This window comes from Lissotriton helveticus, chromosome 5_1 (genome assembly GCF_964261635.1).
Source record: "Lissotriton helveticus chromosome 5_1, aLisHel1.1, whole genome shotgun sequence".
In the NCBI taxonomy this organism is placed as follows: Eukaryota; Metazoa; Chordata; class Amphibia; order Caudata; family Salamandridae; genus Lissotriton; species Lissotriton helveticus.
In genome coordinates this window covers 694,855,098-694,882,532 of record NC_136065.1, presented here as the reverse complement: position 1 = coordinate 694,882,532, position 27,435 = coordinate 694,855,098, and the positions used below count along the sequence as shown (strand labels likewise).

Below are 27,435 nucleotides of genomic sequence, written 5' to 3'. Positions count from 1 at the left end.
CCACATGAAACACTATATATGCGTACAGGCTTATAAGCATGTCTCCACTCTGGCCCATTCGCAAATTAGTTTGGAGAGTCATTAATGATAAGTCTGTCAATAGGGTCTGGATTCACAGACATTAGGAAGATGGATAGGTCAATGCTCCGGTATTCGGCCCACCTGGTCCAGATCTTTCCATGCTTTTGCGGGCAGCCTCGTGCCTGAAACACCGCCACTTCGGCCGACATACATTTATCCAAGGCAGATTTCCATGCCGCCACCCCCGGGGGAGGAGGACTTCCAATGTCGAGATATGTCACGCTTGGCCAATGTAAGTCCTAAAAATAGAAAATGTCTTTTATATCTGTTCCCCCCAATATCTTCTGTTCTATGGAGAAGGGTTAATCGAAGGATCTGCTAGGAGGTCCCAGCCTAGCACCCGCCCCAGACAAGACAATACCCTCGACCAAAAATGTTGTAGTGCTGTGCTGCCCCAGACCTTGTGGAGAAAGGACCCTTCTTCCGAATTGCATCGGAGGAATGTTATTAGTTTTTGTTTTATTTTTTTCACTCTTCTGTAAGATATTGCCAATGGTGAGCACATTTATACCAATGCTTTGGCTCATAGAGCTGTTTAGATAACATTAAGGGAGATATATCCTACTAGAATATCTATTCTTCAGGTTGTTAAAGAGTTAAAACGTAAACCTCAATCATGTATGTATATGTCATGCACTGTTAGGGTGTCATTAGTTAGGAGAACTGGCGCCTCTGGAGTTAGCCTCAGTATGAAGTGGTTATATATTACAGCAGTGATAGAGGTGAGGGAGAATGCCCAAGACCCTCAAATAATTCAACCCTGAGGTCAGTCAAAAACAGTTTCTATCCTCTGCACACGCACAAATCAAATGTGAAATTTTTAACAAGTCAGCATATAACAAAAATTTTTTTAGAGAGTGATTCATATGTTTTTTTTTCTTTTTTGCTTTAACCCACAACGCTCAGCCAATACGTGTTTCGTCGATAGGGGTTGACCCCACGACTTCTTCAGGGTTGTCAGGCTCTTTAGTTCACAATTTTAATTGTCTTCTCCGCCGGTTTTACTTCCGACCCCGCTGGTCATTTAGTATCAAAATATTTGATTGCGTCCAGACATTCACCCAAAATTACTTGAGGCAAACCCTTGCAATAAGGACCGGTGTTTGGGGAAGAAGTTGTGGGGTCAACCTCTATCGACGAAATACGTGTTGGCTGGGTGTTGTGGATTAAAGAAAAAAACATATGAATCACTCTCTCAATTTTTTTGTTAAACGTTGACTTGTTAAAAATGTCACATTTGATTTGTAAGTGTGCAGAGGATAGGAATTATGTATGTATATGTACAGCTTTAATGATTGCTTACAATAAAAAAAAAAAAAAGAGACAAGTAAGAAGATCAAACCATACAGACTTGAGACCTAAATCTATGAATAAGGATGTAACATATATTACCCATGTTAAATTAATTGCATGTTCTAAGTTCAATAAATCTAATAGTGTGGTTTAAAAAAGTTTCACGGCGTCATTCGATCACATGCCTTTATGGTAGCCACTTCGCCCATGTCCTCAATTCTTAACTCAAATTGTAATAATTTTGCAGAGGGAAGTCTACACACTTTGTTTTTGAAAGTCACCCTATGCTTCAGAAAGAGAATGTTTCACTTTGAGTAACCGCATGATTCCAATGCTTATAGGGCACAAGCTGTACTCTTAGATCTATATACCACCAATTACACAGTCCCAGAGGTCATGGTCCCACCTTCTTACAGAATGCTGAAAAGAAATGAGCAGTACTGGATAAACTTTCTTCACTTTTCTTTACCTATAGTTGAGATAGTCCCCCATGAATTTGCATTTGCCCACATTTACTTCTGTTTCCTCTGGGTACAATAGTCTTGGAAAGAAAACAACAACGTATACTTGTTGTTATCCGTTATGCCCCAGAATAGAGTTTTATCCGCATTCAAGAAACAGGGCACCCAACTGCTGTTCACCAAAGGGTAGTCTAGGTCATTCATAGCTAAGCAGTCATCGATAAAATTGTTAAACAAATATGGGGGCACAAAGCAGCACTGTCTTATTCACTTTCTATTCTCCTTGCAGGCTCATATGGACTGAAGGAGCGTGACTATGCAAATAGGGTCTCTATCAAACTTCAAGGATCTTATATTTGACCAAGAAAAACCATAATATAAATCTAGCCACATGATAAAATACCACCTCATGGTCTAGGAATTCTAAAAAATAGACCTTTCGCTCTTAAGGCGACATGTTTCTTTATAAAAAACTAAATCGAGGAAATCCTGTCCAACCCTGACATTTGCTGAAAAGCTGCTTGATGCTTGTTAATTATTTCACTTGTTGCCACAGAAAAACATGCAACCTGGAGATTGAGGTTTTTAACTAAATTTTCCCTCGCCCGTCTAGAAAACAGACAGGATTTTAATTTGATGTCTCCATCTGGTTACGTTTCTTATGGATTGAAACATATATTGTCAAATGATAAATGAGACGTGTGAGATGGCTGATGAGAGAAGAGACAATGTTGCAGATAGGTGGGTTCTTGGTGGGGAGCACCTCGATGACAGATGCAGAGGGCTTTTAACACAATTATTTTTGGAAAGTCGAAAAGAGCAGCGCAGTCATATTTTGAATAAATTGAAGGGGTACAACAATGAAAGCTAGGTGGCCTAGATACAGAGATTAATCACCTAGGCTACTCTTTAATAGGATGAGTTTAGAAGCAGAGGGCCAAGTGTTCGTGGAAGCCAAAGCACCATCAAACAAGTGCCAGAAATGTTGTAGATCTGGATGATAAGAGACAGACTGATATTAATTAGGATACCTAGGATGTTTACAGATGTGGCAGAAATAGGAGGATTGCAAAGCTTGGCAGGCACCAGGTTGATGACCAGATTGAGGAGGGGAGTACAAAAAGTAGTATTTCAGTTTTATCGTTAAGTTTTAAGGGGGTTTGGTTCCTACACCAGGCAACAGAATGCATACATGCTCAAAACCAGCACTGCACATCTCTTTACCTCAACTGAAACAATAACTTAGATATCAGTATAAGACATAAGCGAGAACTCAAGTGAGTATCATCAGAGGTCGAAAGGGGAGACTGAAGAGAGAAGGGCTGAGTGAAGAGCTCTGTAGACCTTCACGAGAAAGAGGTTTGAAAGATGATTAGTATTGATACAAATATGCTCCATATACTCCATAAAACCCTACAAATAAATCCTCATTGAAATACAGATATTAAAAAACGTATAAAGTATATACAAGAGACCATAAAACGTATTTAACAAATACATTAAATTCTGTTTAAGTTATGGTAACATTTAGTTTCTCATATATCAGGCTGTTTTTAAAAAGCGAGCCACGCCAAAACCTACAGCACTTCTTAAAATCTGATTTTAAAATTCGCAAATCCTCTTTGTACTGTTTAAAATGTAGCAAACGGCATATAGGTAAAATCCATCTTTTTTATTGCGGTGCATATGCTGGACAGAAAAAGAAATAGTATGCCTCTGTTTTCTTCTGTAAGGGACACCCTGGACAACAATCAAAGGGGAAAGAGGAATTAAAGCACTCTAATTGCTAGGAAACCCACTTAGGGTTACAATTCCATACTACTTTTAACATATAGACATTAGGCAAAATTCGGACTAATATCATCTATAAATCTCTTAAAGTGAGGAGCATTTTTAATATCCAGAAAATTATCACTATTGCTCCCTACTGTAAAAGTTTGATACCAAAACACTGTTACGTTTGACTAAAATCCTGTCCTTAGAAGGTGAGTTGTGGCATTCGTAATGGAGATTGGTGCAATTCACAACTCATGAAGACCCAATATTGTCAACCAATACTTCAGGTACTTAAGCCAAAGTGTTATACAATCATGGTCTACTATAAACTCCTGCAAGCATGTTGTGTATGGTGCTAATTACTTGGTAAACTAAATTCTAAACTAATATAGCAATGGTCTAAGCTTAATTACATCTGCTATACCTTTGATGCCCAGGTCTAGGTGTAGCAGTAATGTGGGCGCACTCTGTGAAAGGTTGTCCAGAGCTTTTAGGAATTTATTTACAGCTGGAGTTAGGCAATCAACATTACCAATATCCCACAAATCAGCGCTGTAGGTTGCTACCCCTCTAGCATTTGCCCTGTAAATCTCTAACACAGGTGGAATTAATCTATTGGTAGTTGCTTTTAAGGGCTTTAATACAATGAATGCAGAATACTGAAGTGCTACTTGACTCTTAGAGACCTGCAAGGTCCAGCAGAGATTTTAGATTTTCACCCCTTATTAATCAAAATGTGTACTCTTTCGGTCAATCTCTTCCCTATGGTTTACAAACATTGCTTCATTTTGTGTGGATTAAAAGTTATGTACTTGGTTTTCTGGGAATTGAGTTCAAGACCTCGGGCATAACAGAAACTCACAAACTGGTCTAAAAGAAGTTGTATACCTGTTATGGATTTTGCCAAAAGCAGGGTATTGACAGCAAATAAAAGAGCTGGGAACTTTACACCAGCTATTTTAGGGGAGTTGTAATTGCAGGCATTGAGATAATCTATAGCGCCATTAACATAAAGGGAGAAAAGTGTAAGAGTAAGTTCACACTCCAGCCTAACTCCTTTGATTGCAATGTGATCTGTGAGATCCCCCTTTTTACTCCATCTGACCTGGGTATATGTGTTATTGTGGAGTCCAATTAAAATGTTCAAAATGCTACCAGGGAATCCCATTTACTAAGATCTGATCTATTTTACTCATTTTCTCCTCAAACCCTGCTTGTAGGTTGGGGAAAATTGAGTTGTCCTGCATCCAATCATGTAACTTACTAACCAGTTGTTGAAAAAACATTTTTTGAAGATTATCAATTAAACTAATCGGACGATAGCTGTTAATTTTATTCATAGAAAAGGTAGGAAGAGATTTGCAGAGAGCCATCAAGGAAGTAAATAAATTGTATTAGAGCCGGGAGAAAATAATAATAATAATAATAATCCACATTTGTAAACCGCAAACAATCACCCGTAAGGGTCTCTAGGCGCTGGGGGCCGTTGGGAAGATTAAGCAAGCTATTGCCCAGAGTCACATGGTGGTGGGCTAATCTGCCGCCGACACCGGGGATCGAACCGTGATCACGAGATTCCGGAGTCAGTTGCCCTGGCCGCAGCGCCACACCTCTTCTTTGCTCCTCTTACTCCTATTATACACCCAAAACGTCTTTCTATTCACATTTGTAAATAGCTGTAAACTTCAAAATCTGCATATTGCTATTTTAGGACAATAGATTACAATATAGAAGGCTGTGAGTCATTGCAAAGTCCAAAACCTTGTTGGGTCCAAAACACAAGCACAATACAAAAAATCTGGACTTGAAAGCTATGGCACAGACGAGACAGACTTAACTTATGGAAAATAATCTAAAGTATTTAGCAGCACCAACACAACTATGGCTACAAATATAAAACATTTTAAGGCAAAAAGTGCCAAGAAAAAGTAGAGGGTCTAACAGTAGTCACTGTACAAGGTTGATCAGGACCTCGACGCATTTTCAGGCCGACGGCGATGGAGCACAGGTCAAATACATCAAGCATGTCACCCCGGTCAAAGTTTATACCTTAGAGCACTGTAAATATTGAATGCACTACCAATGTTTGGAGCTATTGCATTGAGAACCATTAATGTTTTGATTTAATATTGCATTTAATGCCTGCTTAACTAGTGCAAATTAAATTTCTGTTTCCTGAATCAGATCCAAATCTTAAATGGTGAATGGTTTTTTGGTTAAATGTTGGTTCACTATATGTGATTTAAGAGAAGGACTACCATGACCATTTCGTTAGCATACTGTATCACTGACCCAGGTAGGGTAGTTTTGTATGGGTTTACGCCGTTAAAACTTAACACAGACCAATAAGAGGCAATAGCTTTTGAGTGCTAGGCACTCTAGGAACAGGTCAGCCCTAATTTCTTAAATGCTCAATTGATTAATCCTAGACCCCCTATCTTGAGGTGTAGAATGCCTACTTAAACTAACTTTATAATTAAATGTAGGGTTCCTGTCTATTAAAATAGGGTATTTTGACATGTATGTAAGAAGTTTAAAAAGCTACAGCAGTCAGGCTACAAATATTGGCCTGGTCAGCCTAGCAGTTGGCACAATATGTGCTTCAGTTCACAGGTGAATCTAAACCTGCATACCATTCGTTTATTTCCTGCACCACACACTACAAATGTAATGAAAAATAAATATGCCAACTAGAGATTTTCCTATTTTTTGCAGTTTCAGGAATCAGAGCACATACACTGGGCTGGGCAGCAGTACCCCAGATTACAGAGTTAAAAAACACAAGTAACATCAGTCAACAAAAAAAAAGTGGGGGTGATAACGCAAAAGGGGGATTTTCTCACATAGCAATCCAGTAATTCTGTTTATGTTTAATAAAAGTGATATTGCCAACTGAAATCAATAGCCCCCGCTGCTGCCCTACTTATTTGACTTTATTGGCTGGACCAAAGAAGGAACTCTATCCCTGTTTAAATTCCTCTACCTACAAAAAATGTCTCCTGAATCATATCATCTGAATTTGACATATAGATTGCTGCCATTCTTTATCATGCAATAGAACTTTTCATTTATTCCAGCTCCCCGGTCCAAATGAATCCTTATAACGAACTCTAAAATGTCAATGCAATGAGGTGGACACTAACAGAGCTTCCACATTTGCTTTGAGAAATCAACTTTCACCAACATTCACTTCGCTTCTAGTGGGCTATAGTCAGGGAGCATGTTGAAGTCAGAGATGTATGTGGTTAACTCGTGCCTGATCTGCAAATAGCGATAACATTTACTGTTCTGCAAGTCATATTATGTCAACAGGCCCGATAAAGACTGCATGGCAGTCGTGAACATCAAATCGCGTTGAAATGCAACTCTTTAAAACCCATCAGTTGGACCACCTGTCAAAGCCAGGTAATCACCTATGGGGGGTGTTTCCCTCTTCAGGTGTCGGAATCAACCAAGGGCTCAGGTTTTCTGAAATTAATGTGGTTATCCATGAGGCAAACGTCAAGCGGAAGTAGGTTCCATTGGGCCGCCACTAGATGGGTAAAGAAGCGGTCCACTGCCCTTACTTTTTTGATGAGCTTTATCTTGGCTAGTGCGAGGTTCTGTGACCTCAAGTTTCAAGTTGGTTTTTAAAATTCTAGTTTGGAACATAGGATTGCTGGGCCCGATTGGTAGAATGCTTTGTGTGCTTGGCAGAGAAGTTTACATTTTGCTTTTTTGCACATAGGTAACCAGAGGAGGGTTTGTAAACAAACTGAGGCTGAGCTAAATCCGTCTTAGCTTCAGATAAGTCTAGGTGGCACATTCTGAATTACCTGAAGAAGGGAGAAAAGATCATCCGCCATGCCCACATAAAGTGCTTTCCTGTGATCCAGTCTACTTGCCACTAGTGCCTGGACCACGGTTCTTCTTCCATCCACCGGAAACCAGCAAAAGACTAAGTATGCTGTAGCATTTGCCACAAGTGGCATTGACTTGCTCCTGCATGGATAAGGAGTTATCAATTAAAACCCCTAGATTGTTGCCACTTCATTAGATTTGGGGGCTGAGCACAAAGCAGTTAGCCACCTTGAGGAGTCCCAAATCTGTTGAGCACCACCAAAGAGCAGGATCTCTGACTTTTTAGCGTCACTCATCCAACTTGACACCTACATAAGACAACTGGTAAGATCTTCCCTAGTCCTGATGTTTTGTGGTGATGTGATCATGTCAGAGGCCTGTAAGCAATCCGTGATGTCATCTGGACTATTGCGTTCAACATTCCCTGGATGCTCAGAGTGGCAGTTGCTACATGTGCCTTGGCTGTACTAGGGACGGCTCTCTGTACTCCCCAATAAATCTTCAGCTGAAATCCATACAGTGTTCTTCATCTTCATTTCATGTTTATCCCCTATCGAAATTACCAGCTGGGTGTCATCTGTGTACGAGGAGATCAAAAATCCCCATTTCCTGACAATTTTCGTGATGGATGAGATGTACACATTGGAAAACATTTTAAGGCTTACAGGTGCATTTGATGTCTGCTGTGGCTCGCACATGAAGAGGTATATAGTAAAATGTCTAAGCCCCAGCTACTAAATGATTTGTTTCCCCTTCAGAATCAGGCTTGCTACTGCCAGGGTAGTCCAAGTAATGAGAGTTGCCTTGTTTGTGTGGTTCACCAGGGCTGGGAGGAATTCAACTGATGCAATGTCAGACTAAGTTAATTCAGCCATGGTGGAAAGGATATGAAGTAGTCTCAAGATGTTGCTGCTGTTTAAGTCATGCGACCCCTCAAACGGTACCTTGGTTCAAACAAGGTTCTTTGGCTTTCCCATTCATGCTTCATTGGATGGGCACAAGTAGTTGCATTAGTTGTGGTGGCTACTCGACGACCACAGCTAACTTTGACGCAATTGAGGTCCTCAGTTACCTGCTGGACCATGTTTTTTAATTCATGAATTCTCTCATGCCATTTGATAGCTGAGCATAGGACTGTGGCTCTGCCACTGAAGTCATATTATTATCTATGAGGGGCCAGCCTTGTGCCATTCTTCCACTGGGTGATCTGGGGCTGTTGCAATTGTTACGACCTGGGGAATAGAAGCTGAGGTGGGTGGTGGAGAACTACAACTAGGACTATCCAGCTTGGGTAGGTGGGTTTAACTTTGAGGTGATCCTACCCAGGGCACGAGTCGGCGTACCACGCGGGTGGACGGTGTCCCCCCACTTATTTTACAGGGTGGACGCCGTCCACCCTACTCATCAAAAACGCCATCCACCCTACTCATCAAAAACGCCATCCATCCTGCTCATCAAAAGCGTGATAACTAAGAGCAAGCACCAACCAATCAGTGGTCATAGCAGACGTCACTGTATGGGTGTGTCTTCAACTCGGCAGTCCCGCCCTGGTGCTCCATGCCCTGTGTGTAACACAGGAGGTGATTCTCACTCTGTGCTTCTCCACCCCCACTGCAGCCAATCCCCTGCAGTTCTGCGCAGCATTTGCCCGTCATATCACTCTGCCTTCATAACTGAAAGCCAGGCTGGCGGTTTCAACCCACTGGCCTGCCTTTTAATGCTACACTCTCTCTAGTACGGGCACCAGTTCGCACTTCTACAGGGGACAGCAGAGTGCTTGTAATATGGCACACCAGCATGTGTGAGGCACACTCTCGTGAAGGTGCACCAGGCACGAACTAGGCCAACTGCATCATTTTACGGAATTAATCCACGTGAGCGAATTAGCTGCAGGCGGCACAACTCAGTGGCAGCTTTGTTTCCAAACTGTGATGTCTGCAGCTCACGCACTAACTCATGCTGCAGTACTAGAGACCATGGCTTTTTGTACATCTGGCGCCCTCTCTAACTTCAAAAGACCTTTTTATTTTTTGACAATCAAATGTATTAGCATTGCAATAAACAAAACATACAAAGACAGCATGAGCGTGTACGCAGCATCAAAGTCTATCGAAAATCAACAGCAGGACCTCAGACCTAGGAGCAAAAAACCCCGGGGGGCTACCTCTTGGATGTAGTACGACTGAAAAAAAACGCAAAGAACTTGCACAGTAATCAGAACAACAAATTTAGCCACTTGCCCCATACCCTTTCGAACTTCTCAGGACATCCCCGGGCCTCGAAGAGGGGTTCTTCTTGGGCCGCGCACCAGTCCACCCCTTGCGCCATTAATGGACAGATGGGGGTTTGGCCTGAGACCAGGCCGCCGCAATGTCTGGTTCAGCCACTACAATCGCAGTGCCCAAAAAGCGTTTGTCAGCTCTGGAGCGGTCTAGACCATTGAATACCCCCTGGAGTAGACGCAAGGGATTGTGAGGAACCAACAATCCCAACGTCTGCATAAGCTCTGACTCAACACCTGCCTAGAATGAAGCAAGAAGAGGACATTGCCAGACCATGTGATAAAAGTCAGCCGGGGCGTGGTTACACCGCATACAGGCTGGGGAGGGGAGTAGTTTTGCCCTGTACAGACGCGCAGGGGTGAGATATGTCGTGTGGAGATAATGAAGTTGGATGAGATGTTTAGAAGAGGCCGTCAGGGTCTTAGGAGCCATGAGCGCGTCTCGCCAGTCAGCTTCTTTTAAGGGACCCAGCCAACCCTCCCAGCTGGTGTGCAGTGTTTAGGGTCGCACGGCCATTGTTCACCAGGGAGCAGTAAATCCGTGACACCCCCCTTTACCTAGGTCCCCCATCAGGACTTGGGCATCTAGCGGGCTGAATTCAGGGAGGGAGGTGGCTGGTGGGATGTGCACACTAAGGGCGTGTTGAAGCTGCAAATATTGATAGAATTGGGTGTTATGAAGGGAGTGGCAGTGTTGCAGGTCGGAAAAGGTTCTGATGTGATCTCCCACCCAGACATCCCCAAGGAGTGAAAACCTAATTCGGTCCCACTGCCGAAAACCCTGGAAGGCCAACGCCTCATGGAGCCAGGTGCCGTACCACAGAGGTGTATGTTGAGTAAGATTCTTGTCTCATCGCGTGTAGCGCAAAGCAGAGCGCCTCAAAAGACCTTAAGCGGTAAAACGCCGTGTGCTTGTTTGAAATGTTAAACTACGAAGAAATCACGGATTACAATTAAACTACTGACTTTAAAAGGACATCTTCACCCGCCTTAGGAGATTGCCATAGGAAATTAAAGTTACTTCTTCACTCGTCAAAATAGGATTTTACTCCAAAGTACCGAATGTAGGGAGTCAAATGGCGCTCATTCATAATCTAATCTGCTCACCTATTTTGAGCGCTACCTATCGCAGCTCTTGCTTTGGTCTGTGAACCTGCCCCCATCACCTCGGAACCTTGCCCTGGGTACATACCAGTGGACGCTGTGATATACCACTAATCAGTGGTCATAGCAGATGTCACTGGATGGGAGTGTCTGCAACACGGCAGTCCCGCCCTCTTGCTCCATGCCCTTTATTTTTCGGGCTTGTCTGCTCTGGCTCCTTTCCTTTTTGGAAGTGACCGGATCAGGATATTGACGTGTCTCACCCTCCCTTCCTGGCCTTGCCTGCTGCCTGACCTGCCTCCCGCTCGACATTTCCCTTCCTGGCCTCGCCTGCTGCCTGACCTGCCTTGCTTGTCTGTGGCATCTACACGTAGGAAAACATTTTCGGTTTGAGCAGCTTCAATTGTTAAATCTTGCAATATGTCCAAATGATAGATCTGCTGCACATGTGATGTCATGTCTTGCTGTGATGTCACTTCATGTTGTGATGTCACTTCCTGCTGTGCTGTCAATTCCTGTTGTGATGTCACGTCCTGCCGTGATGTCACTTCCTGTGACACCACCTAACTTGGAGAGTACCCCCACTTCTTTTTTTAGGACTTGTGCCCCGCTCCTACCCACACATGCTTGACCAGCCGCGCTGATCTTATCCCTATGTCTCTCATTCTAAACGCAAAGGCTCTGTTGTCTGGGAGGCCATGATTTGCCTTTTGTATGCTGATACATTGACTGTGATGTATTGGAAGGGTGGTCTTGCCATGCTAGTTTTGTTCTGACCTCCAATGTTCTTTACTAGAGGGAGCTAATACTGTAGTTGAACAAGATTGAGGGCTGTAAGCTGGTTTAACAGTTCATTTCAGGCCGGTGTTGCCAGTTTGTGCGACAGCTTCATGCTGCATATTGTGTTCTGCCTTACTTTTGGTCTCAGCTAGTTCTGATTTATTTTGATTGGCTTACAAATTGGAAAGAGCTCTGGAATCTTGGCTTTGCCCTTTAGGCGTTCCGGTTGTTGACACACATCCTATTGATTTAGGCATGATTCTCTGTTGAACTGAACGGTCCAAGCGCTAGAGGCTTGGTTTGGCTAATTGTATAATGTCAAGTTGCAATTTATGTGTCAAGCTTCCCTCTATTTTTTCTTTTATCTTTTTGTTGTTGGTTTGACTAGATAACCTTGATCTATGGGTGCGTCCATGGGGGGTTGTTTTAAGAGTGTATTTGCCACATTCTGACATGGTGGCTATATTGGTAATTCTGCTTTAAATTTGGATGGGGACTTATGCTCATGTGGGTACTGCAGTGTGCGCTCTCCATTGGAGTTTTAGTAATAAAATGAGTTTCCTCATATGAGTTTATTGTATCATTATGACCTCTTTGCCCCTGCATTGAGAGATCTAAATTGTCAGAAGAGGTGACATTGAAAAGTGGTTGGAGTGCATGGAATGCGATCTCTGGAGGGACTTATTGAGATGCTTTGTTTTACAGGTCTTACATGGGCTACTCAAATTTGTTTTGATCTCTTTGGTTAGGATGTCTAAAACTGAAGAAAGTGTGCTAAGTTTATCAATTAGTGATGAACATGAGCATGCTAGCTGTTGTGGGGTATTCACAAATTATTACATTATTTAGATCTCCAAACTCAGTGCCTATGCCAGAACCAAATACTGCTAGAGTATTCAAGAGGTCGATTTGCAAGTCAATATTTTTAGATTGATAGTTTAGGGTATCTATCGAGGACTGGAATATTTTTAACAGGATCGCCCACGTGTCTGTAGGAGAGCATGTTAATTCTCTGTGCATTTATTACAAGTCATCTATTGTTGTTACATGAACAGTCGGACCTTCAATTTCCTTTTTTGGTTCTAATTCTTATTCTTGTGGCCACTCTATTGATGGAGGAAGAGAGTCTGTCTGCAGAACCACTCCCATTGTAGAGCTCTGGAGATTGGGACTCTTATACCTAAAGTAATGTATGGGATTATGGAAGTCCATCCCTGCTCCGGCATTCCCAGAGTGGAGAGAGTCCTAATAGGGGCTGGTGCAGGGATGTAAGCATGCATTGGTTGGCAGGAGAGCACTGGTGAGTCAGAGCAGAAACGAGCTAGGGAAGCAAGGGGTCCCGGTCAAAACGCGGATGCTGCCCCCCCTAGAGTTGTCTGCTTGCAACAGTGAGTGGCAGCGGATGATAACCACGATGAAGGTGGCACGTGGAGACAGCAAAAGGCTCCTAAACAAAAGAAGAGTGCCAAAGAACAGACCAGAGGTGCTAGAGATGCCAAATGATCAGGAAAATAGGAGGGTGGAGAGTGATATTGTGTGTGAGAACAGCAACTCGAGAGCAAATGCCCTCAAGGAAGAATGGCAGGAGCCTTCCAGGCCCAAGCAGCGGCATCTAAGCCAGCCACTTCTGTCCACCAGTGAGCCTGCACAGTTGCACCGTATGGGCACTCCCTATGCAGCCTACTTGGCTTCAAAGTTCCCGTTGTTGCCGCCCATGCAAATCCTGGCCCCACACCCCAAACTGGCTTGCCGCCTTTACTGGCCTGGTTTGGAGGGGTGTGGGCTTCCAGGCTGTGGGTGACTCAGATTCCAGGCAGCAGCGCTTCTGGAACGTAGGGATGGATGTCGAACCCCAATAATTATCGGAATCCCAATATCTTATATACCCTAATTTTTACCTTAGGCGGTTTGACTTTGGGATCTTTCATAGATCGAGCCTCAAGAGATCACCCTCCCCATCAATAACTCAATATGTTTGCAGGCAGAATTCAAATAGAAACCGGGACCCCTCAAGAACTGAGTTCTAGATCAGAATTAAGTTTAAAAGATTTAATAAAGAATTGTTGAATACATGATAAAGAATAGAAGAACATTTTCACCATGAAGGGTCAGATACAGAATACAGAATCATAAAAACACTATTTAAGTGTCAAACTCATAAAGAGAAATAACAACATTCTAGGTGAGGAAAGGACAGTCTCAAAATAATCAGACAGAGTCTCGGGAGGAAAATGAGAAGTCGCCCGCATATCTTGAAAACCAGGGTGTTTTATACACAATCTATGCATAATAATTAGCAAAAACTGCAAATTCAGTATGGTATGACCATGGTTAGATCGCACTGGCAAATCAAAAACAACTTTGTAATAGCTCAAATTATTTAACAATAACCAGTTTCTTAAAGTAAGAGAAAACTTCCAGAAACTTCATGAGAAATTGCTTTCAGGAGATGTACAACATAATATGAACCATTTCTCCGAAAATAGCTCATAGAATTATGTTCTTCTGCACACCTGCATTGGAGCTTTCAGTGGAAATCCTTCAAAATGATACATCAGGTACACGATAGAAAGTTTAATTCACAATACATGCTTTCTAATAAATTTTTCCTTTTGCGTCATAGCACACTGTGCTCCACGGAAACAGTGGGGAGAGATGACTCGCAGTGGGTCTCTGAGAGGGAGAATGAGCACGAGCAAAATGAGCAGAACAGCAGAAAGTGCATCCATTTTAAATAAATGGTGTCTCACACAAAAATGTGGCACAACTATATTACATTATTAATCACACTTCTAAACTAATCAAATGGGTCACATTGTAAGTTCATCATATGCACCATTAAAATACTATTTTGCACAAATAATTTGTCACCTAAAGTTGCACATTAACACCATCGATGCTCATGACGAGCTGAGCTCGTCATGAGGCACGGCGCTCCGGTGCTCAGGACGAGCTCAGCTCGCCATGAGCCGTGGAACGCTCGCATGCGGGGATAATTCCACTGCTGTGCTGAGCGTTCCACGGGAACGGGTGGGCTCATGACGAGCTCAGCTCGTCATGAGCACACAAGCGCCGTGCCTCATGACGAGCTGAGCTCGTCATGAGCATGGGGGCGCTGCGCGCCCCCCGCCCCCACCACAGCTGGGTAATTACCCCCGCACGGAAGGGGTTAAAAATAACTTCTACAACATTAGAACACATCGACGGTTGGTCAGGTAATCTATCCCTTCCTGGGGCCGAACTGCACTGCGTTCGCTATGCATCCTCAGGATGATCCAACTCCTCCCAGCTTTGCTCTCCCTGATCTCCGCCTCTGAACATGTGACCTACACTTCTCCAGTAGGTTCACAAGCAACCCAGGACTGGTTTCACAGCATAGCGTAATTACCAGATTGTGGGCAGTTCAGGTAGAGGCTACGGAGATTTTGGGAGAGGGGAGGTCGGTGAAGATGTAAATCATTGTGCTTATCATTTGCATTGGTAATATTCCCCACATACTATGAACTTTAATAAGTCTTCAACTAGGAGTGGTGAAAGAATCACACTGTTGGGTTAATCTCAAACTCGATTTGGAAAGGAGTGACCTTACAGTTTCCCATAACAATACTTTATAGGCTTTGAATTTCGATGATCATATCATAACATAAATCTGCTGGTAAAACTGTATTAATGAAGACAGCATGTTTAGACCCATATTTCCAAATAAATGTCATTAGCTTAGGTACTTTTAGAGCCGTTAGCTGCTGTACTCAGGATGGTTTATTTGAATAAGACCTCAAACTTGTTGCTAAGTAGAACATTAATTTCTGGGATAGTTTATCTAGTAGACTTTCTCTTTTTTCCCCGCACCATAAGGTGCCCCAGCCTGGCGAACAACCTCTCCCTCTTTTGGAGCATCACACAGCTTCTCTGCCCTTTTTTGATTCTTTACAATATCAAATTTGAACTGGTTTAAAACTAATAGACTTTGATTGGTACTATTTTTGGGGATTACGTGCAATGGACTAACTCTTTAATTGGACTTACCCGTGCAAGTTCTTTGTGTTAGTTTGTTGCTTTTAAGAGAACATTCTACCTTTTCAATTAGTTGTTTGTCTTATCCAATGATCTGTTTCCTTCCAGTATAGTCCCTTTATCGTTTCTGTCCTTAGAGATACATAAACTGACAGCAGCCTTATGTTGGTAGAGCTTTCATCATCGATGATATGTTGTAATTCAGTTAAAGAAAATCTCATATTTAATTAAAACCCAGCCCAGACCCAAATATGAACAAGGCTCGCTCTTTATAAAAGCAACAACTGCTATTCCCTGACTTTCTGGTTAGTGTGGGCATTTCCTTTACTCGACTTAGAGCATCAGTGATCAAAGGCCCAGGTCTTTCCTCTAGCCGGAAACAGGGTAAGTAGCCTCTGGCAGAGGCCTCACTGCTTCCTGGACCATCCAGTCGTCATAGCTAACTGTGGTCCCCCAGAGCCATCACTCCCAAGGCGCACACACAAAAAGGGGAGTAACAAAAGGACAGGTGAGCCACATGTATGTGAGTCTCATAGGGGGTCTCCAGGATATTTCAGTGGACAAGCAAGTTGTTGTGGTGGTAGGAAAGATGGGAAGTTTGACAGACTTAGAAACTGTTAACACGTGAGAAGTCTCACCAGGGGAGATTGAGTACAAATCTAGTGGGTGTATTTGAGGGTGGGAACCGTCAAATACGCCAGTGCACCGATTAACTAATGTTTGTGATTGTCAAATACCTACTGTAGATATTTTTCTATGAAGGCCATGCCTCAACTGCTTATTGTTACCTTCTTTAGCAAAAAAAGAGTAGTTTCAATGTTGCAAAACACAATAGCTACCATTTTAATACATCATAGGCTGTATGTAGAAGTTGAAAGGAAAGTCTTACTCACCTGCGCGTGTGGCTGGACTTTAGCTTGGCAAGCAAACATTAAAGAACTGTTGGGAAATGGCCAATGCTGAGACCCAGAATACTTCATGGACTGTACTTCTAGGCCCACCTCCTCTGCAACCTCCCGTCGGACTGCCTCCTCCAATGTCTCACCTAGAATAGGTGTGTTAAAAAAATTGTAAACAAATGTCAGGTTAGGAGTAATCCTAAAATAGTCAGGGATAAAAAAGGACTGTCTTCAGGAGCACGCTTGATAGAGAAAATCTTCTTTAAAAAACGTTAGCTCCTACATGGGATTGGCTGGTGTGATATACGAATACAATAATGCAATCTGGAATTTATACCATCATTCTAATAAAACCATGCCCAACTTTTATCATTTCAAAAAGCATGGGTTGCTTGAGAAACAACCGTTTTACACACAACACCCAGTTTACTTGTTATAGCTTATTCTTGGCCCATCTGTAGGTCATTGTAATTATTCCAGTACAGACATATATGTAATCAGAAGTTATTGAAAGTATGATACTTCCTGTAATTGCTACCATAATCCGCAGATTTTCCAAGTAAAACAATTCTCCATGAATGCATTATTTCATTTAACGTGTTACTCAGTGATAAAAACCGTTGGCTAACACAGTCAAGGTAACTCAATGTTTAAGCATGTTGTGTTGAAAAACTGTAAAACTGTAAAACTCGCCCTAGTGCAGATGCAAATATTGGAAAGGCATGAAAATACAACTTATCACCCAAACTATTTTAGTATGCTGCAGCTTTCACTAACTACGGTGTTAAGTACTAACCGGAACACTACCAGGCTAAACCCGTCAACAACATTAAACACTACCCACGATTTGAACTGTGATTCACCTTCTTTTGCCTTAAACCTTTTCATAGTTAAGAGCGTTTTGGCTTCTCTGCTTAAATATTAAACCAGCAGTTCATTTTCTAGCCATAACCAGAAACATGTCCACCAAGTTTGACTTTTCGCCATTGAATTACGGCACAACTGCACAAGAACAGGACAATGCACTGAAAACTCACATCTATTTAAAAGTATGCTGCATGGTGAAGAGAAAATTACTAAATATTTGCTTTTTTACTCGAACATATAAAACACGGGTTAAAAGCATACAATTCAAAAGAGACTGTATTCTGAATGCAGACTAAGCTACTAATACATCCAAAAACAATTTCCTTACAAAAATCAGAGACATTGCTTATGAATGAATGTAAGTGATATTTTTATAGTACAGATCAAGCCACAGGAGGGCAGCAAAGCGTTCTACAGAGTCAACGAAACGCATAAAGTTAGCGAGTGATGGGAGAGGTAGCTGATCTGTGGACGGGCAATACATTGTGATGTAGTGTCCTTTAAAGAGGCGAGTCTTTAACTCTCTCCTAAACTGGAGCAGTGTTGGGGCTGTCCTAATGGATGTGGGCTGTAACTGTTATAACTGACTTGTGCCTTTCTGTATAATTGTTTCCCTAAGGAAGGGGGATGTGTTATAAGTGACGTGTGCCTTTCATTACTCTGCTGGTGTCTTCCCTGTTGCTCAGCTAGTATGTGTGTTAGAATGCCTGATGACCTCATGGAATGTTTGGGTGCATGGCTTGAGTGTAGAGTGGCAATTGAGGGCAGGCAGGCTGAGCGACAGGTAGGTCGCTCCTGGGGGGGTTTACATTTCCATCTACTCATCTCCTTATCTTGAACTTCACCCGGAACTTCAGCCTCGATAAAGCTATCCTATTTATATACCTGGCTCAAGGACTTTCTGTGTACTACAGTAACCTGGGTGCATAGATGGAAAAGACTTCTTGGTCTCCAGTCTGATGGTGTCCTGGCTGCAGGCGTGCAGAGAACCACCAGAGATGGTGAGCGTGTCTGCAAGATAAGCAGGGGTTCTGATCCGGATTGCTTTGTAAATGATACAGCAGGCTTTTAATATTCGCAATTTTAAGGCTATCAGAAAGATCATGGGGCAGATGTATCAACATCCTGATTTGCGAATCTAAAATAGCGATTTTTTTAAAATCGCTATTTGAGATTTGCAAATAGGGATGTATGTAGAAAATCGCAATTTTTTGCGATTTCTTAAAATTCCCTAATTGCGATTAGCAAATTGCAAATCGCAATTAAGGAATAATTTACCATTCATTTCTATGGGCCAGGAGGCCCATAGGAATGAATGGGAAGATATTCTCAATTTGCGATTCGCAATTTGAGAATCGCAAATTGAGAATAATTTCAAGGGTGCAAGGGTGTCATAAGGACACGCTGATTTACCCCTGAAATGAACATGTCCGCGCATATGGCGCACATACATGCCCTAAGGGCATGTATGTGCGCCATATGGCACCTTCACAAATGCCAAAAAGTGCATTTGTGAAAGAAATCACAAATTACCACCAACTTGAAGTTGGTGGTAATTTGCGATTTCTGAAGGAGAATTCGCAAAAATTAAATGCTTGTTGCATAGCATTTATTGGAATCGCACTTTGCGATTCCTTAAATGCTTACGCAAAATTAAGGAATCGCTAATTTTGCGAATCCTTAATTTTGCAATACAATTTCCCTAATACATACCATTTAGCTAATTTTTTGTCGCAAACGCTGCTTTTTTGCGAATCACAGCGTTTGCGACTAAAAATTGTCTTGATACATCTGCCCCCATGTTCTGTAATGGAACTTTTTGTAGCTGGCGTTTATACTTGCACTGATGTAATTGTGCAAGGGGTGATCCATGTGAGTTCATTAACTTACAGAGATCTGCTGCAAAAAGACAGGTCTTGAATCATTTGCGAACAATAAGACAATTAAGAATTGAAGGATTAATCAAAGAGAATTCCACAGGTTGAATGAAAGAACAGAAACAACTCAGCCATCCAAACAAGCTCTTTTGAAGCTGGGGATTTTCAAAAGCAGAGGTAAGAAGATCTAATAGATCTTGTAGCAACGCAAGCAAGGCACCTGTCAACAATGTGCAAAACACTAAAACAAATGAAGTCCTCCCGGGATAGCAAATGACAAGAATGTAGCAGGGGACTGGCATCGAAAAATGTAAGGGAGTTAGTCACAGGTCTCACAGCATGATTCTGAAGTTGCCGCTGCAGAACCGATTTAGGAAGCACAAAATAAACAATGTTTACTTCATTTACCAACAGACCTGTCACTGCCACTGCTAGGTGCTATGAATCATCCTTGACCACCGTGCCATTTTCCACAAATGGAGACGATGGTGAGAGCAAGCAGCCAACACTGCAGAGATATGAGGGATAATTCGGCTCAGAATCAAAGAGAAATCCCAGTTTGACAAAAAGCAGGCACGACCCATCACAGATGGCGTGCACAGATCGGGCCCATGAGCCTATATCCGAAATATAGTTTTTATCTGAGGTTAATTGAGCCACTACCTACCGACTTTACGAGACCTGCCTGAAACAAAGTCAAAGATCCTCAGCTCACGGATGGTCACCAACCAGCCATAAAATCAAATGGGTGTCACCAGCAAGAAAAAATACTAATTTTGGAAGCTAATGAGTGTAATGCAGATGTTGAAGCAATAGAGCATTAGGAAGGAGCTCTGCAGCACCCCACACACAACAGGGGCAGACATGAAATATATATTGCGGGAGAGAAGTGAGGCAGCTCAAAACTGGACCAGCAATCAGACGGAATCAAGACAATCTAACAGGAGGGAGTACTCCAGGGTGGCAAATGCTTTTGGCAGATGTAATAAAGCTAAAGTACTGATACCAACTTTAACCACCCCTATCCTTAGGTCATTCAAGAGTTGCTAAGTGAACAGCTTTAGTGCAGAGCTTGGATGCAGCTCTGCATGAGAATTGTCAAGTGAAACCCCATCCTTAAATCAAGCAGGGTATCTTAGATAACTGCTTGTGCTGTAGCTGGCTGTAAGAAAGATACCGACTATTGTCCTGAGAAGGGCACACAACTACCCATATTTGGGAAGGAAATGTTGGAAGAATCTGAAGATTTGGAATGCTCAGTGGAAGATTTACGAATAGAGGATGGAAAGTTACTTTTGAAAACTAGAAAGGAAAGGATCCAACCAGATAACTCTAATACAGCACCTGCAAACCATGCTCTTGCGATTGGATAACCTCACAAGTGATTTCTGCGCAGCACGAATCAACTGCATAAATCAACTTAAAATAACGTAACTTTCTCGCAAAGAGGCTATGTGCTTTCAAAATGGAATTAAAGACTGGAGCATTATTGTAGGACTGGTGGCTCCTTCATCAGATGGCTCCTCAGTCCACAGGTTAAAAAGACACAAATCTCATCACTGTTACAGGTAGTTGCTGGCATAGTGGCTAACTCTTTAAGAGCTGAGACAAATGTAGATTTGGGGCCTGGGGCTTCTTGCCGACAACAAATCAAGACGCCTTCAAGTTCATATACTATGTTTGCTAGCTGGTGGTAGTTCCACTTCTTTTCTTTTGTCTTTTTTTACTTGATCATTTCAAATTGTAGAAAACAATACATACTGAAGAACAATCATGGATTCACAGTAAATGTTCATGGAACATGCCATACCTACGCACACGTATAAGTCATATAAATCAAAGAAGAGCTTTAAAACACAGGGGAGACTGCAATGCCTTTATAAAAGTCAGTCTCTGATTTCCATTTACAGGCGATTTCTAATGTCTCTAGTCTCCCCGTAATAAAGAAATTATGTTGCAGGTCAGTGTATTTAGTAATAATACATGGTATTCTGCAATCCCTCTATAAAAACCTGTCTCTAATTTCTTTATCATAGGCAACTTGTGATATATCTAATTGCCTATTATGAAAAAATGTCATCAGATCTCAACTTCAATAACCTGTTAGATTTGAGTTCTGACGTCACAATGCCTGCTGCCACAGCCAGTAGCCGAGGAGAAAGGTAGGTCATGTAGCATGTTTAAAGCAGCTGCTTAAGGTACAGAACAAAATGTTGCATTTCTTTCTTCTGCTTTGTTTTTCTAGCTGTAAAGTTGTTATTTTTGCACTCGGGGTATTTATAGAAAAGTTAGAATGTTTTGGTATGTTTCGGCCCATTCCGAGCTGCTGTCTTTTTTTTTTTTTTTTTTAAAGCTGAGTTGTATCAAATCGATTCTAACATCATTCTGCAACAAATATCTAACAGTTTATTTGATGTGCTTAATTTTGCATTAGAGATTCTAGTTTTATTCTTGATGCTTGCACACATGCACTCTCTTTCATATGAAAGGGCTACGCACCAAGGATTTAAGTGGTTTGTGGGAAAGGTGTGATCATGTATTATAAGGATTAAAGTGCAGACTGCCATACATGATAAGGATATTGCAAGTCATCTCTGAGAAACATGAAGGAACTTGGCCCCCAGGCTCGTTCCTCTATATGGTCATGGAACTCCTCAGTGAGTTGCAATACCCTTTTAATGTACTGTGGGGAAGAATTTATCCCATATATACAGTTGAGTTGTGACATCACAACGCCTGTTGCCAGCAGGCAAGGGGAAATGCAGGTCACAGAGAATAATTAAAACTGCACTTTGAAAAGGAAAACGTAACATGCCTTTTTCTTCGTCTCATCTTTTTGTCTAGTTTAACAGTGATAGACAGAATGGGGCCAACATGCTTGTTTTATTTCCCAATCTTTACGAAAGAATCACTCTGGATGTTTCTACATATTGGACGCTACAACGTTTTTTTAAATCTAACTTGTGTTAAACTGTGTCTAATATCTTTTTGCAACAAATATCTAACTGCTTTCTGGTATGTCCAATTTGCACTAACGATTCTAATTTTATTCTTCATGTTTACTATTTCTTTCAAATGAATGTGCACCACGTCATAAATGTAAGTGGTTAGAGGGAAGGGTTATGCTACGACCATGTTTTTTAACTAATAAGGTACACTCTTCTGTAAATTATCAGGATAGTAAAAGTCACTTAGAGTTCCAGGATCTCATAAAGGAACACGGAAAATGCTCACAGAACTCCTAGTTGACTTGATATGAATATAATAATCCAGACTACATTAACTATAACTTGCACCCACCATGCTCAGTGTTGTCATCAATGATGTCTGCTCAGTTGTCATCAGTAATGTTATCAATGATGTCACAGAACATGTCATGAGTGTTGTACTATGTGAGGTCATAAGCTGTGCATGGCAAGTGCACAGCTTAAACTACACAAACCGTAGAAATTTGAAAGTTATTGTTATAATTTAAATTTATAATTTCCGCATGCTCAAAACTTTCTATAGCTCGCACACCTCAGTATACAGTGTTGTAATCCTATTAGGAAGACTATATCAAACATAACTCGCCCCTCTGCCATGTACAGACTTCCCATAAATTATGTCATTTTAGATATCATTAATGTTCTTACAAATGTTATGAATAAACATGCTACGAGTGAAGGCCTGAGTTATAGATGATTTAGCCTACCAGGGAGTTTACAACACTGTACCGATGTGTGCAAGTTATAGCAGGTTTTCGGTGGGGTGCATATTATAGCCCTATAGCCCGCTGTAGCAGGCTGTACCTCCCATTAAAGGCCCTCTTCAGTGTTTAGCGAAGGCCTTTAACAAGGGGGCGTCCTTTAATGGCCGGCATAGCCGAGCTACGATGGGCTTTAAGGCTTTTAGAACATTCCGCCACTAGTGAGCAGAATGTTCTAACAAAAAAATACAAAGACCTCAGTGAGCCCGAGGGGTTTTAAATCCCCTATCTTCCGGGTTCCATGAGGCCTTACAAATATTAGGATGTTGAAGCTCCGGGCTTTTCCCAGCTATTAGAAGCATGGAGCACTCCATCGTCTTCAATAAAGCTCCCAACGTACCAATGTTCGAATATAATTTTAGGGTAGAACTATAACTTTTTAATTTCTAAAGTTTGTGTATTTTAAGTTGTTTTTCTAATAATAAAACGCGTTATGGCAGACGGAATGAAATAAACAAGAAAATATTTGCACAGATCTGTGGTCCACACTCGTTCTTTTCTCTACAAGGAGTGTCATGTGGCAAGAGTTTTTGATATATATATATATAGTAATAAAACACAGGTTTCAGGGACGTTATAGTTAGTGGGACATTTTACTCCTACAGAACCAGAGAAATTCGGTTGTTAAAGTTAGTTGAGCTAAGTATAACTTGTGCACCCGCAATGCACTGCTGATGACATCACATATTACATCATGCATGACATGGTCAGTGACATCACTGATGACATCTCAAATGACATTACTGATGACATCATCCAGTAACTGTGTGTCTGTAAAGTTTAAATATGTTTTATATATAGGCCAAGGTGTATTGAAGAATGAGTGGGTGTATGACTGTCTGAATGGATGATTTAGTAGGTGTGTGACTGACTGTATAAGTGAGTGATTAAAAGTGTCTTACTGAATGCATGGGTTAGTGACTAAACTGTGTGAATGTCTCTATCAGTCTGTCTGTTGGTGTGTAAGCGGTTGCATGGGTTGGTGACATCAGTGTCTATATGGGTTAGTGATTGTTTGTCTGAGTATCTGTATGGGTGCCTGAGTGTCTGTGTGGGTGGGTGGGGTGTGTGTGACTCACTGCATGGATGTGTGAGTGGGTGATTCACTGGATGTATGGGTTCAAGAGTGTGTTTGTGAGGGTCTGTGTGGGTGGGTGAGTGTGCGTATGGCCGTGTTGGTGAGTGAATGGATGTCTCAGTGGTACTTTTGTGAGTAACTACATACGTGAAAGGCAGTATATGTGAGTGTTGGTGTATATAAATGACTATATGTGACAGTGAATGAGTGTGAGAGTGGCTGTGTGGATGAGTGTGTGCTTGTGTCAGTGATTGCATAAGAGAGTAAGTATGTGTTAGTATCTGTATGAATAAGTGAGGTGGTGTCTGTATAACTGCATAGGTGAGTAAATGGGAGTGTGATTGATTCTTTGCATGACTAACTAGCTGTGTAAATAACTCTATGGGTGAATGGGGGTGTGTGAGTGTCTGTATAGGTGTATGAGTGCATATGATAGTGGCAGTATTGATGAGTGACTGCATGTATGAGTGACTGTATGGGTGAGTGTGTGTGGTGTGTAGACCTAGGAATCAGTCAGTGGGTATGTAGTAACTGGTATTAGTGTGTCTATGGTATTTGAAAATGGCAGTCTGTATTTTAGAGTGGGTGTATCAAAGGTTATATTAGGCTGTGAGGAGGGGCATCAGAGGATCACGTGGATGATGTCATCAGTGGTGTCATCAGTGATGTCATTTGAGATGTCACTGATCATGTCATGAGTTATATAATAAGTGTTGTCATCAGCAGTGCATTGGGGGGCACTAGTTATACTTTGCTCATCTAACTATAACGGCTGAATTTCTCTGGTTTTGTACGAGTGAAATGTTCAACTAACTATAACGTCCTTGAAACCTGTGTTTTTTTCAGTGAATCTCTATGGTTTTTGAAATGCTCATTTCTAACTATAATGTCCCTGAAACCTATGGTTTTTTCCAGTGAATTTATAAGATTTTTAAATGCTAATTTCTAACTATAACGTCCCTGAAACATATGGTTTTTTCCAGTGAATTTCAAAGGTTTTTTAAATGCTAATTTCTAACTATGCCTTCAGAGGTAGGACATGTGCAGAAAGAGGAAAAAAGACACAGAAAGAAGCAAGGGAAATGCAGAAAGAGGCACCAGAAGTCCAGAAAGACGAAGAAAAGTGCAGAAAAGAAGCAAGTGATATACAGAAAGAACCAAAAGTGCTGCAGAAAGAGGCCTTGTTGCAAAGTCATCCTGTTCCCCCAAACTTTTGCTAACTGGTCCTGGTGGTAACTGACTCTGACTAACCAGGCCCGGAGCCAGTGCTATGCTGAAAGACACTTAAAATACAGTGAAAACACCCTCATACACTAGGGTACACTATGGGTTAGGGTACCCCTGTGATTGGCGCAACCTCCCCTGTAAGGCCCTAATACATAATAGGGCAGGGGGATTAAAACTACCTCTAACTCAGAGGTGCAGAAAGAGGCAAGAGAAATTCAGAAAGGAGCAACAAAGGTGCAGAAAGAGGCAAGAGAGGTGCAGAAATATCAAGTGAAGTGCAGAAAGAGGCAAGAGAGGTACAGAAAGAGGCAAGAGGGGTGCAGAAAGAAGGAAGAGATGTGCAGAAAGAGGCAAGAGAATTGCTGAAAGAGGCAAGAGAATTGCTGAAAGAAGCAACAGAGCTGTAGAAAGAAGCAAGAGAAGTGCAGAAGGAGGCAAGTAAGGTGCAGAAAGAAGCTAGAGCAGCACAGAAAGAATCAAAAGATATGGAAATAGAGGCAAGGGTGTTAACCGCCAGGCTTCTTGTACCTTGTCCCTGCTTGATAGCAGCCAAAAACTACCATTCCCATTATGCACTGCAACTGCTACCAGATTGTATGCTTTCCCATGCTGCACTAGTCTAAGGTCAGGTGACATATGCAGCATATAAGCTGCCAGCTCCCGGTCTGAGGTGCTTGGCTTTTTTTTTGCTAGGACCACGCCCTTCCTGCCTGTGAGTTCCTGTTTCTCAAGTACCTGTGCTGCAGTGCTTCTGGTGATATCCCCCTGCCTAAAGCGTTTTTGTATGAGATCTTCATCCCTGATCTACCCTTATTCAGCCTGGACGTACTGAATACCTCTGTCTTCCTTATTGCCGTGAGCGCGAGGACGCTCTGGAGCTTGTTTCCCCTTTTTGTTTATTTTGTTCATGCCGGGACCCGTTGCACTCTACATTCTTGTGAATTTCCCTGAGCGCGAGGACGCGCTGGAGACTGTCTTACCTTTTGCTTTACTTACGCGCTATCGAGCGCTGTGCATTCTTTTGATTGCTCACTTTTAAATCTCGCTTTCTGTCGGTCTGACAGACTGTTATGTCCCTTGCGAGTAGAGCACGAGGAGCGCTATTACGCTAGTGACTTCTCCTTTTTATTTTGTTGTATTCGCGTGCACGTGAGCAACGGAAGTAGTTTTGTTTTCTTTATAACACGCGCGGCAGAGTACGGCTGATACTTTGTATACCTCTGAACCCGTTCGCATCTTTCAGCAAGAATGAATGCTACTTTCTGCAAAGCAGTCTAGTGGGATACACGGACTGCTGGAGGACTTCCAGTTTGTTTAGTTGCTTACACTCACGGTGAGTGTGTGTAAGGAAAGAGATTACCTTTATTTATTTTTTGCCTTTCATTTGGAGACACCTGATTTAATCCCGAGACTGGCATTTCAGAAGTGAGTACGGGGAAGCATATAATTTGAGTACTTAACATGTGATGCTGTCCTATATTTATGCCTGTTAAGCTGTCCTTAGTGTAACCATAGTGTCTGCTGTTTAGTCTGTTTTCTGCAGGAGTACCCGATCTACTGATTATCCCTCCTCCTTATTAAAAGAAGTTCTGGTGGTCCTTCCGGGTCTCTTCACTCTCTGAGGGTATCAGTCTACCATCGGTGTGCCTAATTGGTTAGAGGTGGCTATACCCTATGTGAGTGGAGAGGCGCAATCTTCGTTCCCGTGGATATTGGTTCTTCTGACCTGGGACAAGACCCCGACGGAAAAGCCAAGCCCACGAAAGTTTTATCCCCCGAGCGAAGATGAACAAAGGCGCATCGTATGACACGTTTATCGATGACTCCCTAACCCTTGAAAATCCTGAAACCACTATGAATGAGTTAGCCGCTACAGTGGTTAATTTACAAGCAGACCTTAGGTTATTGCGAGGCGAGAACCAGCGCCTTGTATCCGAGCTAGATATTCGAAAGACCCAAAAACAGATAGAGGCTAAGGTGACTGAGACAACTCCCAAGCACAGACGTAGCTGCATACAGCCTGCCCATATTCAAGTCCCTTCCCCAGCCACTGTTGTACCCCCTACTCCTGCTTCCGCGCCGGTTAATGTAACAGTAGTTACACCACCC

The 27,435-nt window shown here is 42.1% G+C and overlaps 1 protein-coding gene across 2 annotated transcripts in view; it reads right to left on the bottom strand.

Annotated features, from left to right (window-relative positions):
• NUDT13 (nudix hydrolase 13) overlaps positions 1-27,435 on the bottom strand; it is a 632,694-nt gene that overhangs the window by 45,597 nt on the left and 559,662 nt on the right. For both annotated transcript variants that reach the window (XM_078643092.1, XM_078643093.1), the window contains one exon: positions 16,524-16,675. In XM_078643092.1, coding sequence (XP_078499218.1) covers positions 16,524-16,675 — 152 coding nt within the window. The remainder of the gene's footprint in view (positions 1-16,523; positions 16,676-27,435) is intronic.